This window comes from Thalassophryne amazonica, chromosome 6 (genome assembly GCF_902500255.1).
Source record: "Thalassophryne amazonica chromosome 6, fThaAma1.1, whole genome shotgun sequence".
NCBI classification, from domain to species: domain Eukaryota; kingdom Metazoa; phylum Chordata; class Actinopteri; order Batrachoidiformes; family Batrachoididae; genus Thalassophryne; species Thalassophryne amazonica.
Genome location: NC_047108.1, coordinates 103,348,362 through 103,367,264, shown reverse-complemented (window position 1 = coordinate 103,367,264; position 18,903 = coordinate 103,348,362). Strand labels below are relative to the sequence as shown.

General features: G+C 40.3%; 1 protein-coding gene across 2 annotated transcripts in view; it reads right to left on the bottom strand.

The window, feature by feature from the left end:
- Positions 1-1,443: 1,443 nt before the first annotated feature.
- tmem189 (transmembrane protein 189) overlaps positions 1,444-18,903 on the bottom strand; it is a 52,782-nt gene continuing 35,322 nt past the window's right edge. Inside the window, exons 1-4 of one of the 2 annotated variants that reach the window (XM_034173044.1) lie at positions 12,208-12,229; positions 8,101-8,249; positions 4,873-4,998; positions 1,444-2,476 (exon numbers count right to left, since the gene is read on the bottom strand). In XM_034173044.1, coding sequence (XP_034028935.1) covers positions 2,330-2,476; positions 4,873-4,998; positions 8,101-8,249; positions 12,208-12,214 — 429 coding nt within the window. In that variant the 5' untranslated portion in view covers positions 12,215-12,229 and the 3' untranslated portion in view covers positions 1,444-2,329. Of the gene's footprint in view, positions 2,477-4,872; positions 4,999-8,100; positions 8,250-12,207; positions 12,230-18,903 lie in introns of those variants that run through there. The other variant, XM_034173045.1, reaches the window with a different exon arrangement.

Sequence of the window (18,903 nt, the reverse complement as noted above, 5' to 3'; positions counted from 1 at the left end):
TACTAATAGCCCAATTTCATAGCCTTAAGAGTGTGCATATCATGAATGCTTGGTCTTGTTGGATTTGTGAGAATCTACTGGTACCTTGTTTCTCATGTAATAAGAAATATACTCAAAACCTGGATTAATCTTTTTAGTCACATAGCACTACTATTATTCTGAACACTACTGTATGTCACACCACAGGTTTTCTACTGGATTAAGGTCCAGGTTTGGGCTGGCCACTCCATAACTTTAATCTTTTTGGTCTGGAACCAAGATGCTGCTCACTTGCTGGTTTGTTTGGGCTTGTCTTGTTGAAACACCAATTTCAAGTGCATGACCTCTTCAAGTATTCTGATATATTCAAACTGATCCATAATCCCTGGTATGTGATAAATCTGCCCGACACCACAGTATGAGAAACATCCACATATCATAATGCTTGCTCCACCGCCCTTCACTGTCTTCAGTGTACTGTGGCTTGAATTCAGTTCTGAGAAACTGTTTGTAGCCCCTAGACCCAAAAAGAACAGTATTCCTTTCATCAGTCCACAAAATGTAGCATTGTTTCTATTTGCGCCAATCAATATGTTGTTTGGTAAATTGTAACCTCAAAAACACAGTTTTTCAATAGTGGGACTTTGAGGGGCTTCTTGCCCATAGATTAGGCATCTTCTAATTGTTACAGTACTCACAGGTAACTTTAGACATTCTTTGATCACCCTGAAGCTGATCATTGGCTGAGTCTTTGCCATTCTGGCTGTTCTTCAGTCCATCTGAATGGGGGTTTTCCATTTTCTTCCACGTCTTTCTGGTTTCAGTTGCCATTTTAAAGCATTTGAGATCATTTTATCATTTTGTGCACTTCTTTATATGTTTTCCCTGCTCCAATCAACTTTTTAATCAACGTACAGTTCTTCTGAACAATTTCTAGAATGACCCATTTTACTGACTTTCACACAGAAATGCACAACCAGCATGTACATTTGCTGCCTTCATCCTTAAGTAAGGGCCACCTATAAGGGTGTTTTGCCACAGAAGGAAAAATGCAGACACTATTTTTTTGAACAGCCTAGTATTCCTTTTTCTTCACTTTTTGTAAAGTAATAAATTTTTCCTGTTTTGATGTGGAATAGAATGTACTGTGTTCCCAATGCAAAAAAAAAAAAAACAAATCAAGGCTTTTGCACTTTACTCACTTTTTTCAAAACACTTATTTTGAACACAACCTGCACAGACTTTGCAGAGATGCTGCACCAGCATGTGTAACTGTCGTTAATCCAGTCGGATGTCAAGTGTAATTGCAGACTCAGGAGTGGTGCTAACCTGCAACAAGAATCACTAGTTGAAATGGGAAAACATGCACAAAACGATTCTGCAAAACTTTCATCACCATTTTGTGCATAATTGTTTGACCAGGACACATTAGCACCAACACGTAAGGATCTAAGAGGACACATGGAAAGGCATGATTTAAGGTTTATAGTGCAGAAAGAAAAACAGCAGTACAAATATCCTTGTTGACTTTACACAGGACTTAATGAGGTAACTGATTTCAAGCACTGACCAAGAGAAATTTCTGCAAGACCGACAGTAGATATATGCAAATGATGCTACTATGCATACTAATGTCAAATATAGTGGTATAACTACAGTCTTCACTTTGGACTTTTGTTTTTTTTAATAAAACAATATGGACTTAGCAGTGGTAGAAAAGACCAAGTGTGACAGCTGCACCTTGATAAGCTTATCACATTCATGTCTAACACAAAAACTAAAAATAAAGGTTATTTTCTGCAAGCCCATAACATAAGCACACTTAAAAAAAAAAAAAAAAAAAAAATAATTGACATACTGGAGACGCACATACTTAAAAACTGAACTTAAATAAGACATCAGTCAGGGTTTCATATGTAAACCTTGGAAACTACATCCAACAGCTCCCACACAGTCACGGGACTATGCACAATTTAAAGTAGCTGTTTTCCATGTTACAAAAAGGCAACACACAAAAGGAACACTCATAAGATTATTTATGTTATTGTACAATCTGCATTTTTAACAAATAAAAGATTAGTAAGATGTACAGTATTCAAATGATCACATGTGGAATTAAGACTCCGCCTACCTCATAACATAGAGTCCACCCAAAACTCCGGTGGTGGAGAACACCGGGGGGACAGCCTGGAAATAATTAATGGACACTCAGTGTGTGGGTGTGTATGCAAGTATCTGCCACTGTTGCTGTAGACTGATTTGTGATGTCACATGGAAAGAGGGTGGGATGAAAGCAAACAGAATAATTTTTTTTTTTGGGGGGGGAGCTGAAGGAAGAAGCAGCATGGGCTCAGTTGTTGTAGATTTGCCCCTCAGGTGGTTGAGGAAGCTTCATATTTTCTTTGAAGGTCATCAGCCTTCTCAGCTCCTGTAGCACCATTCGAATACTGTAGGAGTTCTGCCACTTTGCCAGTGCCGACACCGCTTGAAAATCAACCTGCAGGACAGATTTGATAACACAGTAAAATACTCTACATGCATCTCAGCAACCAACAACCCCTGCTCCACCCCACCCCCCAACAAACAGGAGAATTTTTTTCAGGCTGCGCACACACACACCATAATATTACACATGATCAAAAATTGATTTGCTGTCAAGGAAGGAAGCTGAGTTAACTGCTGTTAAACCTGATTATGAAACAAGTTTTACAATGGTCATTTTCTCCATCCACACTACAGCCTTCAGAGAACAAGGATATTGGACAGATCTACTCCCAGGTGAAGTGAGGCCATGTTAACACTAATCCAGAGAAAGTCTATATCTCTGCAATTTGGGTTTCTTCCACATTAATTTTTTTCAAAATGTTACTCCCAAAAGAGGTAAATTCAGAATATGCTAGCTATCAGTCTGCATTAACAGCAAAAATGATGCTTGTATAAAATGTTGTAGCGTGATTGACTAAAGTGGTGGTAATGGCATGACAGTGTTTTTTTTTTCTTCCAAAAACAAACAAACAAAACAAGACAAAAAAAAAAAAAAAAAAGGTAAGTGCTGTCCTCCCTCTCCGATATAAAGTGAGTTGTACCTGAATGCTGGTGATGTATATATTAGTCTATGCAGCTAGTCTGCAGAATGTTAAAGAGCAAAAGACATTTCAACCAGTGTAGCCACTGTAATGTGGATGAAGGCATTATAGCCTTGTTTACACTGCCAGTTCAAATTGGATTTATTGCAAATCTGATTCAAATCTGATTCCCCTATTTGACTGTCCACTTCATACAAAGCAAGTGACCAAATCTGATCTGTGCATCTACACTAACATACTCTTATCCATTTTGATAGCTATGGAATCAGGCTACACCCAGGAAAAACATGGATGACAGTGACCTGTGCGTGTTTCTGTCTGAAATGGTTAGGTGGAGCAGCGGGGCCAACTCTCTTTCAAATACAAGGAAGTGACAGAAATGGAGGAGAATACCCAGTTGTGCCACCATACTCTGTTGTTTTTGGACTGTTTTACTCCCCCCCCCCCACAGGTATGGCGCCTCAAATCAACTTCCGTCTCTCAGGAACTACATTATTGTTGTTCGTGTCACAGTGCGAGTGACGCAGAGGACACTTTGAAATCCTATTTGAGTGACCATGACATTCAAATTAAAACTGATTTACAAAAATGTGATTTGAATTGCATTTCAAACCACCTTAATATGCAATTTGAATCTGCTTTGGAAAAATCAGATCTCGTGGTTTTTCGCTGTCCAGATTGCAAAATAAATAAATAATAAAATTAAGGTAGATACAATCTAGATATGGTAAAAATCCAATTTTGAGTGGTCATGTGTAATGTACCAATGACAGTACAGTTGGGGGGAAGCTTTGAACATCCATCACAGAGTAAAAGGAACTGAAGAGAAGGACTCCTACAATGACCTGGAGCTATGAAGAAGCATCTGGGAGACCTTCCAAAGAATTTTCACTCACTCATCTTCAACCCCTTACTCCAATCATGGGTCACAGGGGTTGATGCCTATCCCAGCAGTCATAGGGCGTGAGGCGGGGTGCACCCTGGACAGGACGCCAGCCTGTCACAAGGTCACATATAGACAAATAAACACATTCACACAAACACACACCTACGGACAATTTAAAGTTTCCCATTCAAATAACCTGCATGTCTTTGGATGTGGGAGGAACCTGGAGCACCTGCAGGGAACCCACATAAACAAGAAGAGAACATGCAAATTCAACACTGAAAGACCACAGGTGGGAATCGATCCCATGACCTTCTTGCTGTGGGGCAACCGTGCTAACCACTAATCTACCATGCTGCCTTTGAAAGAACCCACAATTCACAAACATTAAATTTAATAAGCACTGGCTACTACCATTCCAAGAATATGTTGGTGTGCCATCAACATATTTCCTGTGTTCTCACATCATAACTACAACCGATCTCAGATCACATTGTTCAGGTAGGCACGAAAACTGCACCCACCCCACTCTGTCAGCCACACTCCACGACACTACACTACACTGAACTACCAGTAGGAATCCAAAATAAATCAATCAATCAGATGAAGACTGGACAAATACATTATTCTCTGTACACCAACTCTCAGCACTTAGAACAGGATCTTGTTTGTGTGAATTGATCAGTCTTATACAGACATGAACAGACATGAATTTGGTTGAAACATTCTCCACAAAAGGATATCAATGGGTCCTGGACATACTTTAGCTGGACTTTACAAGCAAAACATTAGCCAAATATAGACCTCATTCTCAAAATATATTTATGAACATCGTACACAAACCATATTAACACAATTATCCATGTAAAAACCACTGCAGGCAACAAAAGTTTGAAATTTTGGGTAGGAAGATTTACATACCAAACCGCTGGAGTTGTGGACGCCATTCAAGTTTATCTTTGTCACAAATCTAACACATGGTGGTGTGTCTGGGTAACCGGGCCCACATTCAACCTTCAGACTGTACATCCTGTTTTCATAATTTGTCTGTGAAGGCAGAAAAAGGGGAACAAAAGCACTTAGTTTCATAAGGTAAGCTAAAATGTCAAAGTTTAACTTGACTGCACTGAGGATGTTGATGACTGAGACGTGTCAATGACAGTGCATATGACATTTCCTGGTACCATGTGTCATCAGACAAAAGCAGGGGGCCACTGGCCCGGAAATTTCAGAGAAGGTTTTCACTTAGGAACACTGAGGTTACTTTGTTGGATATCAAGTGTGTAATTTTGCATGCTGCCTAAAAAATAAGAGACAACTATGTGTGGTGTTTGAGTTGTTTTTTTTTTTTTTTGTTGTTTTAATTTACAGTCCAAGACGGCCCAAATCTCACAGTGCAACACAACTGCATCCCATCTCACTGACTTCATATTGAATGTGTCAATTTATTTATTAATCTGCATCATGATACCACAGGAAACATTACTGCAGTGGTGGGCACAGCTAACCAAAAAGTTATCTTTTCTGAAGCTAAACTGATAAACCACCCAAAAAGTTATCAGAAGCTACAGCTAACTGATAACTTTCAGTACTGTCTTCGGTACACTTGCAACTACTAACAAGCTGATTTGGAGTTTTAACACCATGATCGCTTCTGGTAACGTCAAAGGCGACCACAAACTCAAACAATGAGTCAGCATTTCTGTCTTTGTGCGCCCTGCTTACTGCTGGAAGCTCCTGTTTACTACATACAGTGGCTTGCAAAAGTTTTCAGCCCCTTGGTATTTCACCCATTTTAATTTATTTATGGCATTTCAGATACAAAAAGTAAAACAGGCTTCTGAATATAAAAAACTCAAAAATTATCTTCCTTAGACTCAAACTGAAAGTAAATCTCTACAAATTGATAGAAATTAAGTAAAAAATATAAAAGCCAAGATAATGGGTGCATAAGTAATCAGCCCCTTTGGTATAATACCTGTAAATAGTCAGTTTAATTGCCAGTTTTCTTCAGACAAGTCACTAAATATGTCGTGAACTTTATTTACATCTGTTATGAAGAAATACAAATAGCATGGCACTCTATGGTAAATCTGTGTGGAGTAGACAGTTCTCAAAAACTGAGTGACTGTGCAAGAAGGAGAAGAGTGAGGAACGCCACCAAGATATCTAGACAACCCAGAAGAAGTTACAGGCTTCTGTTGCTGTGATTGGAGAAATTGTGCATAGTGCATGTTTTGCATTTTGTATCCCCGGTTATACAGCTTCATGATAAAGTGGGACAGAAGAGGGTTTTCTTTTACCAAAACATCAAATCTAGGCTTACATCTCAGATGTACCTTCTGGCTAATTCTAGTTGAAGTTTCAAGTCTTCTTATTATACACAAATGTATAATAAAACAAATGGTGACTGGTTTATAACACAATTATGACAGAGTTTCAGAGGAGAGACAGCAAGGAACTACAGAGCCATGGAAGTGTCATCGCAAAATGTTTAGCATGTGGAGAAAATGTGCGCACGTTTTATTATATTGTGCGCTCGTTTTATTATATTGTGAGCTCGTTTTTAAGCATCGTTTGAGTAAAACAAGGGCACGATCTACTTAAACGTGGCCACAATTTGAAAAACGTGCACTCAATATTGTCTTGGCACATAAATGTTGACTATTAGTCAACAAACCAGGAGACAGTGTAATACATTTCCCCATTAGAAATGGATCTGGTCAGAGTGTATCATCATGGTTTGGGCGCACAAGGACATACAGAGAGCTCCACCTGCCCAGCATGGCATCATCTGGAGTTTAAGCACATTAAAAAGGATGCTGAGGTCGAAGCGTCGTGAGGATGACAATTTACTTCATTTTGAATTAAAGAAAAACATGCGCACGTTTTATTAATTCGAGGGCTCAATTAAAAGGAAAACATGTGCACGAATTATCACAGCCAGGAAAACGTGCACACGTCTTATTTGAGAGCACGTTTTATTAATTCGTGGGCTCAATTAAAGGAAAACGTGCGCACAAATGATCATGGCCACAAAAAAAAAAAAAAATATATATATATCACTTTAAGTGACCTCTCCCGGGTTCCGTAAAGGAACTGCAGCGACAACCACATTTGTTTTTCACGTGCGCGCAAATCGTCCATGAAGATAATTTTATTAACTACACAGATGTATAATAAAAACAAATGGTGACTGGTTTATAACACAATGATGACAGGGTTTGAGGGGGAGAGGAAGAGAGAGAGAGAGAGGAACTGCAGCCAGCCAGTTTTTTTTTTTCTTTTCTTTGTTTACATGTGCGCGTGCAAACAACAAATTGAGCACAGCAACTCGCTCTGTGTGTCTGAGTCATAAAACGCAGGGAAGACAAAGACAACACACTGGAAATTGTTTTTTCCTTATTTATTCCTTTATTGGTTCATTTTACTGGTGCTTATAGTTGATAAAACATGGATAAAGTTACTTGCACCAGTGCAAGTGCAGTATAAAAATACGTGCACCAACTAGCACATGCACGTACTATTTTGAGCCCTGAAACATCAAAAGATTAGTCGACTAAAAAAAGATTAGATTGCTTTATGAAAACGGGCCCTGGATTTGTAATTTTGACATGTGCACAAAACAGATGCTGTTGTCCATCCACCTCCCCTCCAGCCATTTTATTTTAACAATGGACTTGTGCTATTCTATTTTCACTAATCAAAATGCACCAGGAGAGATTCTGACCTTAAAGAGGACAGCAGAATCACACCACATCACTGTGTGCTTTTTACTTCTGCTGAGGCTGGTGCTGCATGCACACTGCAGAACAGCAACTTGTTTGCTTCATTTCTGGCCATCAAATCAAGCGAACATTTCTTTTTTTAATCTCTTTTGTCTTTTCCCTCATGTGAATATTCCACCTGTGGAAAGAATCTGATCCAGTGTTTACATGGCTAACAGCCACTATTATCTTCCTGTTTGACAGGTTATAAGAAGATTGACTGAGCAAACCAGACTTCTGATCATATCCACCCATTTCATTCTGACGAGTTTAGAAGCATTTAAGATTCTCAATCATTCTGACTATTAATAGATTATTAGGATCCATCTGTCTGCAATGAGTGGTTGGAAAAAAAAAAAAAAAAAAAAACTGCACCACTCACCCTGGGAGGGCCGAGGATCACCCCTCGCCATTGTGTTAAAGTCATATCCTCGTCATCCTCAAGACCCCAGCTCACTGTTCCATCACCCACACCTTTCTGCCCTTCTTCTAGTTCTTCTAGCAGCCGGAAATTGCGAGGAACTCTCACGCCTGTTAACGAACAACATTCCACATTTAACTTGCAGGGAGACTGAAATTATGTTGACAGTTGTATACTTCCAAGATAAAGTGTGGGCTTTTACACAATGCTGACAATTTTGAGAATTTCTGCCTGACAACCTATTACACGTCCACAGATATTGTGGTATTATTAAACATACAAGGAGACTTGTGAGGGAAGCAACCATGACACCCATGACAAGTCTGAAGGAGTTACAGCCTTCTGCGGCTGTAACTTGAGAAACTGTTAATAGGCAACTTTGTCTGTTGCACCATCACTCACTTCTTCATGGTGGAGTTGACGGAGAAGGAATTTCATACAATAAAAGGCATCAAATCTAAGCTCGAGTCTACATATGCCTTCCAGCAAACTGTAGCTGAAATGTCACTTTTCATGTTTGTTTTTTTTCCCCCCTAACACTGTGGTGTGGTTACTTGAGTCAAATGATTGTTAGTGTTTTGAAAGCAAAGTCAACACTGCAACACATTTGTTTGTTTTTAATACTGGAATGGACTAGAGCAGTGGTTGTCAAATCCGGTGTTGCCGACCGAACGGCCCCCCTAAAAAAAAAAAAAATAAAAAATAAAAAAAAATAATCGGTCCCCCGATGACACGGTTCATGACGTGATTCACGGATTAACACCTCGTTTCTGCTTCAAACTGCACTCCAGTCATCTATCTCAGCGACATATCTGAAGCTTAAAACAGCCTCGTTTCTGCTTAAAACTGACTTTAGAATGATTTAAGAGATTTTATCTTTATCATCTAAAGGTTAATAATCCCATTCATCCATTTGATTTCTTTGGGTGAAGAGACTCCATCTCAGGCGTGCTGCTGTGGTCCGAAATGATGCATGTGCTGATGCATAAGGCGGACCGATTTTTAGGGGCGGACCGTTCGGTCTGCAACACCTGTCCTCAAGTACCACTAACCTACACAGTTTCCATCTCTCCCTGTTCTGCCACAAGCTGATTAGCTCATTCAGGTTCCTGTTAATACTTGATAGCCTGCACACCTGCATATCGGGCGGGGGGGGTTCCTTACCACTGTCGCCTGTGTGCTTGCTCTAGTGGTTAGTCAGGTTAGACCTTACTTGTGTGACGCACCTTGAGACAGCTTTGTTGTGATCTGGTGCTATATAAATTAAATAAACTGAACTGAATTGTCTCCTACAAATAAATGAACTACAGGAGTATAATTTTAATTTAGGAAACAAAACATTACATTAACATCTTGATAAAAATTTCTGAAACATGAACTATTAGGGGGTGACATGGTGGAATAGTGGTTAGCACTATTGCCTCACAGTAAGGTTATAGAATAGAGCCTTTATTGTGACTGCACATATATACATACAACAAAATCTGTCCTCTGCATTTAACCCATCCTAATTACTGTTAGACACAATCTAACCACTAGGAGCAGTGGGCAGCCACGGTCCGGCACCCGGGGACCAATTCCAGATGTAGACACTGCCTTGATCAGGGGCAGACAAAGGAGCCGACACAAAATATGCATATTTTTGATTGTGTGAGGAAACCGGAATGCCCGGAGGAAACGCACGCAGACACAAGCAGAACATGCAAACTCCACACAGAAAGGCCGGGGATCGATCCCACGACCTTCTTGCTGTGAAGCACCAGTGCTAACCACTAAGCAACCGTGCTGCCAGTTGTGGGATTGCTTTCCACCTGGTTCTTTCTGTGTGGAATTTGCATGTTCTCCCCATGTTTCCATGGGTTCCCTCCAGGTGCTCAAGTTTCCTCCCACTTCCAAGATGTGCAGGTTAGGTAAATTGGAGCTTGTCTGTCCATATGTGGCCCTGCAATAATCTAGCATCTTGTACAGGGTGTACCCTGCTGACTGCTGAGATAGGCTCCGGCCCCCCATGACCCTTGACTGGAGTAAGTGGGTACAGAAAATGAATGAACAAACAAACTATTAGGTTCTCACATTCCTTCATTCTAATATATATATATATATATATATATATATATATATATATATATATATATATATATATATATATATATATTAGCCACACATGTTTGTGTTTTCCCACTAAGTTAGCCTATATTGTAGTATTTGTCTGATTAGATGAAAACATCAAATACATGGTTTAGTCAATCTGTGCATTGTATAAATGTATCACACACCCAAGTCTGGTAAGTGGCTTTGCACTGTTGTGTCATGGTAACAGACTGCATTTATATAGGAGCAGCACGGTGGCTTTGGGGTTAGTACTGGTGTCTCACAGCAAAAAGGTCAAGGGATCGATTCACACCTGGGTCCTTCCGTGCGGAGTTTGCATGTTCTACCTGTGTTTGCCTGGGTTTCAATTTCAATTTTTTTTTTCCAATTTATTTTCATTTATATAGCGCCAAATCACAACAGGTTCCCGCCAGGTGCTCTGGCTTCCTCCCACTTCTAAAAACATGCAGGTTAGCTGGATTTGAGACTTGATAATTGTCCAGGTCTCCCTTGTAAAAGAGAACTCAATCTCAATGGGACTAACCTAGTTACATAACAGTTAAATTAAATATAGCGGTTTCATGCAGAAAGCATTTTACAGTGATGTCTCACATTCACACAGACCCATGTCAGGGTGTTGCCATGCAAGGTCCATAAGTGCACACCAGGAACGACTATTGGATTAAGGGCCTTGTCCAAGGGCCCTTAGTGATTTTCCATTCCGACGAGGATTTGAACAAATGATCCTCTGGTCAAAAGCCACCGCTTTAATCACTTAGCCATCACCTCCCCATATGTAGCAAAGCCGTGAATCAGAGTACAAACAAAAGAGAGGCTCAATATCAGGTAGTCCCTTTTCATTATAAATTGCACTGGCATGGGGGAGTCGTAATAGTAGAAGATTGTAAATTAGAAGTAGAAAGATTGTAAATTAATGCTATAATCAGCATGTATGGCTATTTCATGGCAAAAAAGACAAATAAAGAATAACAAGCAAGCAAATAGCTAAATTACATAGATAAAACTACATAAGATTAAGAGCCAATGTGATAAAAAGTCTAAAACCTTTTGTGGTTCCAACTTAGCAAGAACATCATTCAAAGTACAGGAAGTACTGAGTGAGTGGAGTAAAGTGCAAAACAAGTAAAATGTCCATCAACAGGGACATTCTGGAGAGAGGACAAGATGGTAGAACGAAGGTCCAAGTCTTTAGAGTCCTGATGCTACCTGACCTATGGTTGTGAGACTAATCAGTGACCTACAGCGACAACTGAAATGTCTTTGGTACCATGTCTCTTAAGAAGATCCTTGTGTACTGCTGGAATGACTTTGTATCAAATGAGCGAGTACTAAGGGACACTAAGATGAGGAGTGTCACTTGCATTGTGAGGGCGTGTCAAGTTTTGACATTTTGGCCATGTGATGCATTTCTCTGCATGATCCAGCACGCAGATGCCTCAGTCTTGAAGACCCTACCGGTTGGAAAATGCCAAGGAGACACCCATGCTTCACCTGGCTGCAGCAGGTAAATAGTTATTTTAGAAATGCGGGGATGGGCCAGTTGTCTGCCTGAGTGGTTGCCGTCCAGGCCAAAAGGCGGTTCCACGGTGTAGTGGATGCGGCAAAGCACAGCAACAGCGCATGCTCCCAGATTTGACTATTAGAGTCCATATAAACATACCTTTTATGACATGCAGAAAAATCTCGTAACCAAGTGGATGCCACAGAAAAGAGCAAACACCTAGCAAGGTGTGAAAATTAAACGTTGACGCATAACGTTTACATTCAATGAGAAACTGCTGCACATCCAGATAAAAATAAGCATTAGCAATAAGCATAGTTAGCGGCAACACAGTAATTCAACAGCGTCACAAGATAATTAAGTTTGTTACTGCACTAACTTAAACCAGACAACTTTCTTACATTAGTTAATAGTGCACAATTTCGTTTAAAACGGGACTGCTAAACGACACAAACCCGGCATTTGTCCGAAGTCACACTGCGTCTCGCAGCTAACACTAGTTAGCTTAGCTTCCTATTCATTCACATCAACGTCCTGGTTGCGCGTTATTTTACAGTCACCAAACGTCCGGAAAACACATTATGTCATTATGACACGTTACACGTCCTACACCAAGTCCTCACTAAGCTGATTACATGACGGCAGCCTTTAAGACGATTTATTTCTCACAATCATTTACCTGAACCAACGTCCATCTTGTCGCTGCACAGCGGGAGCGCGCGCGCACGCACGCACGTTAAACCCGTCCTGCGTGCACGAGTATAAAACTCTTCCTTTGTTGTTTCAAACGCGATGCGATATTTACCGTGTCTGTCTTAAATGATTCACGATATTCACATCAAGTATAAAAATATGTGTTTGCTTTATTATAGGTGTAATTTCTTACAGTCAGCACAAACCACACTGTTATCTCTGGAAGCTAATATTAAAACAAACTTGTATCATTATTTTTATAATAAACTGGAAACTTGCACCTCTTGCATATGTAAAAACTGCCAACTTGCACAGCAAAAATTTAGATAAAATAGTGGATACATCATATGGATTGTAACAACTACAGGGCAATCACTGCTCTCTGTGCCGGGGAAGTGCTCGCAAGGATTATTCTTAGTAGGATTCAGTTCCAGCTACTTGCTGATCAGCAACCGGAACAGTGCGGGTTCATGCCCAAGAAGTCAACCATCAACTGCATTCTAGTCCTGCTCATAGAATGCAGTGTGAATATTGGCAGTGCTTCTTTGCAGCCTAATTTGTGGGATCCCCAAGAAGTTGCTGGACATCATAGCCAGCTATATACAGAGATACCGTTAGTGCTGTATGGAGTTAGAGGCAGAGCCTCTTGAGTTTCTCCCAGTGAGAACTGGTATTAGTCTGCGATGTCGTCTGGCTTCAACACTGATTTGCATGGACTGGGTGTTGGGTAGGGTTGTGGAAAGCAGTGACTTGTGTTGTTGTTGGTGAGGAAAGGTTTACTGACATTGATTTTGTGGATGATGCTATGATCTTTGCAGAATCAATGGATAATCTGATTGCAGCATTTGAGAAGGTGAGTGAAGAATCTGAATGTCTCTGGGTTTGCGATTGTCCTGGATGAAGACAGAGATTCAGGCTTTTAACGACTTCCTGGGCTCAACCATCGAAGGTGTATCTGAATATGGTGAAAGTGTTGAACTTGTAGAGATATTTATCTTGGCAGTGACATTTGTGTCTGGGTCCTCAGCCTTTGAGATGGAGATGCACCTGGGAAGAGCTTATGGAGTCATGAGGTTGCTACAGTAAACAGAGGTGTTTGGTGATGCCACTATCTTTGCAGGAGAATGAAGGTTCAAGTCTTTAAGTGGGGAGGGGTGTTATTTCAAAATTTTTTATATAACTTTTTGCATGGAATATGGAAATATACATGGAATAAACCATAACAGTATAATTTTTGGGTTATTTGGTTCCAAAAACCCATATGGACAGAGCGTTTGAAAATTTCAAGTAACGCGTGTGTTGTATATGTGATGTTGACGTAGAAAACCACTCTGTTGCTTATAATTAGTTCATTGTGGCCATGTCATTCTTTACATGTGATGATTCTACTCAACTGATGTTCCTGAAATAAAAACTACATAGATTTTGTTTGTTACAATTGATAGTACTGAAATTAGTTTTTTTGTTAATTACTCTTTGAAAAACACCAGATAGGCTTATTGTTACTATAGAAGTTGAATATAAACTTGGGGTCAAGCAACATTGGAGCCAAATTTCAAGTCTCTAGGTGCAGCGGTTCTCAAGATATGACAGTTTCATCAATATTTTTGGCGATTTTTGAACCCGATATCTTCACTGGCTCCGTCCATATGGGTTTTTGGAACCAAATGATCCCAAATTTATCCTGCTATGGTTTATTCCGTGTATATTTCCATATTCCATGCAAACATTTATAGATTTCCAAATTTTTTGAAATAACACCCCTCCCTATGTTAAGGTCCTGGTGCTACCTGTTTGGCTGTATGGTTGAGAGACGTTGATGCTAACCAGTGACCTGAGGTGATGGCTGGATGTCTCTGATACTTGGTCTCTTCGGAAGATTCATGGGTACTGCTGGAAAGAAACTGTATCAGATGAGTGTTCAATTAGAGAGACTAAAATGAGGAGCATCACTTGTATTGTGAGGGAACACCAACTTCAACATTTTGGCCATGTGGCACATTTCTCAGTGCATGATCCAGCATCAATTTCAATCAATTTTATTTATATAGCGCCAAATCACAACAAACAGTTGCCCCAAGGCGCTTTATATTGTAAGGCAAGGCCATACAATAATTACGTAAAACCCCAACGGTCAAAACAACCCCCTGTGAGCAAGCACTTGGCTACAGTGGGAAGGAAAAACTCCCCTTTAACAGGAAGAAACCTCCAGCAGAACCAGGCCCAGGGAGGGGCAGTCTTCTGCTGGGACTGGTTGGGGCTGAGGGAAAAAGACATGCTGTGGAGGGGAGCAGAGATCAATCACTAATGATTAAATGCAGAGTGGTGCATACAGAGCAAAAAGAGAAAGAAACACTCAGTGCATCATGGGAACCCCCCAGCAGTCTAAGTCTATAGCAGCATAACTAAGGGATGGTTCAGGGTCACCTGATCCAGCCCTAACTATAAGCTTTAGCAAAAAGGAAAGTTTTAAGCCTAATCTTAAAAGTAGAGAGGGTGTCTGTCTCCCTGATCCGAATTTGGAGCTGGTTCCACAGGAGAGGAGCCTGAAAGCTGAAGGCTCTGCCTCCCATTCTACTCTTACAAACCCTAGGAACTACAAGTAAGCCTGCAGTCTGAGAGCGAAGCGCTCTATTGGGGTGATATGGTACTACAAGGTCCCTAAGATAAGATGGGACCTGATTATTCAAAACCTTATAAGTAAGAAGAAGAATTTTAAATTCTATTCTAGAATTAACAGGAAGCCAATGAAGAGAGGCCAATATGAGTGAGATATGCTCTCTCCTTCTAGTCCCCGTTAGTACTCTAGCTGCAGCATTTTGAATTAACTGAAGGCTTTTCAGGGAACTTTTAGGACAACCTGATAATAATGAATTACAATAGTCCAGCCTAGAGGAAATAAATGCATGAATTAGTTTTTCAGCATCACTCTGAGACAAGACCTTTCTAATTTTAGAGATATTGCATAAATGCAAAAAAGCAGTCCTACATATTTGTTTAATATGCGCTTTGAATGACATATCCTGATCAAAAATGACTCCAAGATTTCTCATAGTATTACTAGAGGTCAGGGTAATGCCATCCAGAGTAAGGATCTGGTTAGACACCATGTTTCTAAGATTTGTGGGGCCAAGTACAATAACTTCAGTTTTATCTGAGTTTAAAAGCAGGAAATTAGAGGTCATCCATGTCTTTATGTCTGTAAGACAATCCTGCAGTTTAGCTAATTGGTGTGTGTCCTCTGGCTTCATGGATAGATAAAGCTGGGTATCATCTGCGTAACAATGAAAATTTAAGCAATGCCGTCTAATAATACTGCCTAAGGGAAGCGTGTATAAAGTGAATAAAATTGGTCCTAGCACAGAACCTTGTGGAACTCCATAATTAACCTTAGTCTGTGAAGAAGATTCCCCATTTACATGAACAAATTGTAATCTATTAGATAAATATGATTCAAACCACCGCAGCGCAGTGCCTTTAATACCTATGGCATGCTCTAATCTCTGTAATAAAATTTTATGGTCAACAGTATCAAAAGCAGCACTGAGGTCTAACAGAACAAGCACAGAGATGAGTCCACTGTCTGAGGCCATAAGAAGATCATTTGTAACCTTCACTAATGCTGTTTCTGTACTATGATGAATTCTAAAACCTGACTGAAACTCTTCAAATAGACCATTCCTCTGCAGATGATCAGTTAGCTGTTTTACAACTACCCTTTCAAGAATTTTTGAGAGAAAAGGAAGGTTGGAGATTGGCCTATAATTAGCTAAGATAGCTGGGTCAAGTGATGGCTTTTTAAGTAATGGTTTAATTACTGCCACCTTAAAAGCTTGTGGTACATAGCCAACTAATAAAGATAGATTGATCATATTTAAGATCGAAGCATTAAATAATGGTATGGCTTCCTTGAGCAGCCTGGTAGGAATGGGGTCTAATAGACATGTTGATGGTTTGGATGAAGTAACTAATGAAAACAACTCAGAACAATCTGAGAGAAAGAGTCTAACCAAATACTGGCATCACTGAAAGCAGCCAAAGATAACGATACGTCTTTGGGATGGTTATGAGTAATTTTTTCTCTAATAGTTTAAATTTTATTAGCAAAGAAAGTCATGAAGTCATTACTAGTTAAAGTTAATGAAATACTCAGCTCAATAGAGCTCTGACTCTTTGTCAGCCTGGCTACAGTGCTGAAAAGAAACCTGGGGTTGTTCTTATTTTCTTCAATTAGTGATGAGTAGTAAGATGTCCTAGCTTTACGGAGGGCTTTTTTATAGAGCAACAGACTTTTTCCAGGCTAAATGAAGATCTTCTAAATTAGTGAGACGCCATTTCCTCTCCAACTTACGGGTTATCTGCTTTAAGCTGCGAGTTTGTGAGTTATACCACGGAGTCAGGTACTTCTGATTTAAAGCTCTCTTTTTCAGAGGAGCTACAGCATCCAAAGTTGTCTTCAATGAGGATGTAAAACTATTGATGAGATACTCTATCTCACTTACAGAGTTTAGGTAGCTACTCTACACTGTGTTGGTATATGGCATTAGAGAACATAAAGAAGGAATCATATCCTTAAACCTAGTTACAGCGCTTTCTGAAAGACTTCTAGTGTAATGAAACTTATTCCCCACTGCTGGGTAGTCCATCAGAGTAAATGTAAATGTTATTAAGAAATGATCAGACAGAAGGGAGTTTTCAGGGAATACTGTTAAGTCTTCAATTTCCATACCATAAGTCAGAACAAGATCTAAGATATGATTAAAGTGGTGGGTGGACTCATTTACATTTTGAGCAAAGCCAATAGAGTCTAATAATAGATTAAATGCAGTGTTGAGGCTGTCATTCTCAGCATCTGTGTGGATGTTAAAATCGCCCACTATAATTATCTTATCTGAGCTAAGCACTAAGTCAGACAAAAGGTCTGAAAATTCACAGAGAAACTCACAGTAACGACCAGGTGGATGATAGATAATAACAAATAAAACTGGTTTTTGGGATTTCCAATTTGGATGGACAAGACTAAGAGTCAAGCTTTCAAATGAATTAAAGCTCTGTCTGGGTTTTTGATTAATTCATAAGCTGGAATGGAAGATTGCTGCTAATCCTCCGCCTCGGCCCGTGCTACGAGCATTCTGGCAGTTAGTGTGACTCGGGGGTGTTGACTCATTTAAACTAACATATTCATCCTGCTGTAACCAGGTTTCTGTAAGGCAGAATAAATCAATATGTTGATCAATTATTATATCATTTACCAACAGGGACTTAGAAGAGAGAGACCTAATGTTTAATAGACCACATTTAACTGTTTTAGTCTGTGGTGCAGTTGAAGGTGCTATATTATTTTTTCTTTTTGAATTTTTATGCTTAAATAGATTTTTACTGGTTATTGGTGGTCTGGGAGCAGGCACCGTCTCTACGGGGATGGGGTAATGAGGGGATGGCAGGGGGAGAGAAGCTGCAGAGAGGTGTGTAAGACTACAACTCTGCTTCCTGGTCCCAACCCTGGATAGTCACGGTTTGAAGGATTTAAGAAAATTGGCCAGATTTCTAGAAATGAGAGCTGCTCCATCCAAAGTGGGATGGATGCCGTCTCTCCTAACAAGACCAGGTTTTCCCCAGAAGCTTTGCCAATTATCTATGAAGCCCACCTCATTTTTTGGACACCACTCAGACAGCCAGCAATTCAAGGAGAACATGCGGCTAAACATGTCACTCCCGGTCTGATTGGGGAGGGGCCCAGAGAAAACTACAGAGTCCGACATTGTTTTTGCAAAGTTACACACCGATTTAATGTTAATTTTAGTGACCTCCGATTGGCGTAACCGGGTGTCATTACTGCCGACGTGAATTACAATCTTACCAAATTTACGCTTAGCCTTAGCCAGCAGTTCCAAATTTCCTTCAATGTCGCCTGCTCTGGCCCCCGGAAGACAATTGACTGGTTGCTGGTGTCGCTAACTTCGCATTTCTCAAAACAGAGTCGCCAATAACCAAAGTTTGATCCTCGGCGGGTGTGTCGTCGAGTGGGGAAAAACGGTTAGAGATGTGAACGGGTTGACGGTGTACACGGGGCTTCTGTTTAGGGCTACGCTTCCTCCTCACAGTCACCCAGTCAGCCTGCTTTCCCGACTGCTCGGGATCTGCCAGAGGGGAACTAACGGCGGCTAAGCTACCTTGGTCCGCACCGACTACAGGGGCCTGGCTAGCTGTAGAATTTTCCACGGTGCGGAGCCGAGTCTCCAATTCGCCCAGCCTGGCCTCCAAAGCTACGAATAAGCTACACTTATTACAAGTACCGTTACTGCTAAAGGAGGCCGAGGAATAACTAAACATTTCACACCCAGAGCAGAAAAGTACAGGAGAAGCCGCCATGCTAAACCGGCTAAGAGCTAGTAGCTACGCTAAGCTAGCGGATTCCTAAAAACACGCAAAGTGAATAATGTGTAAATAATTTAGAG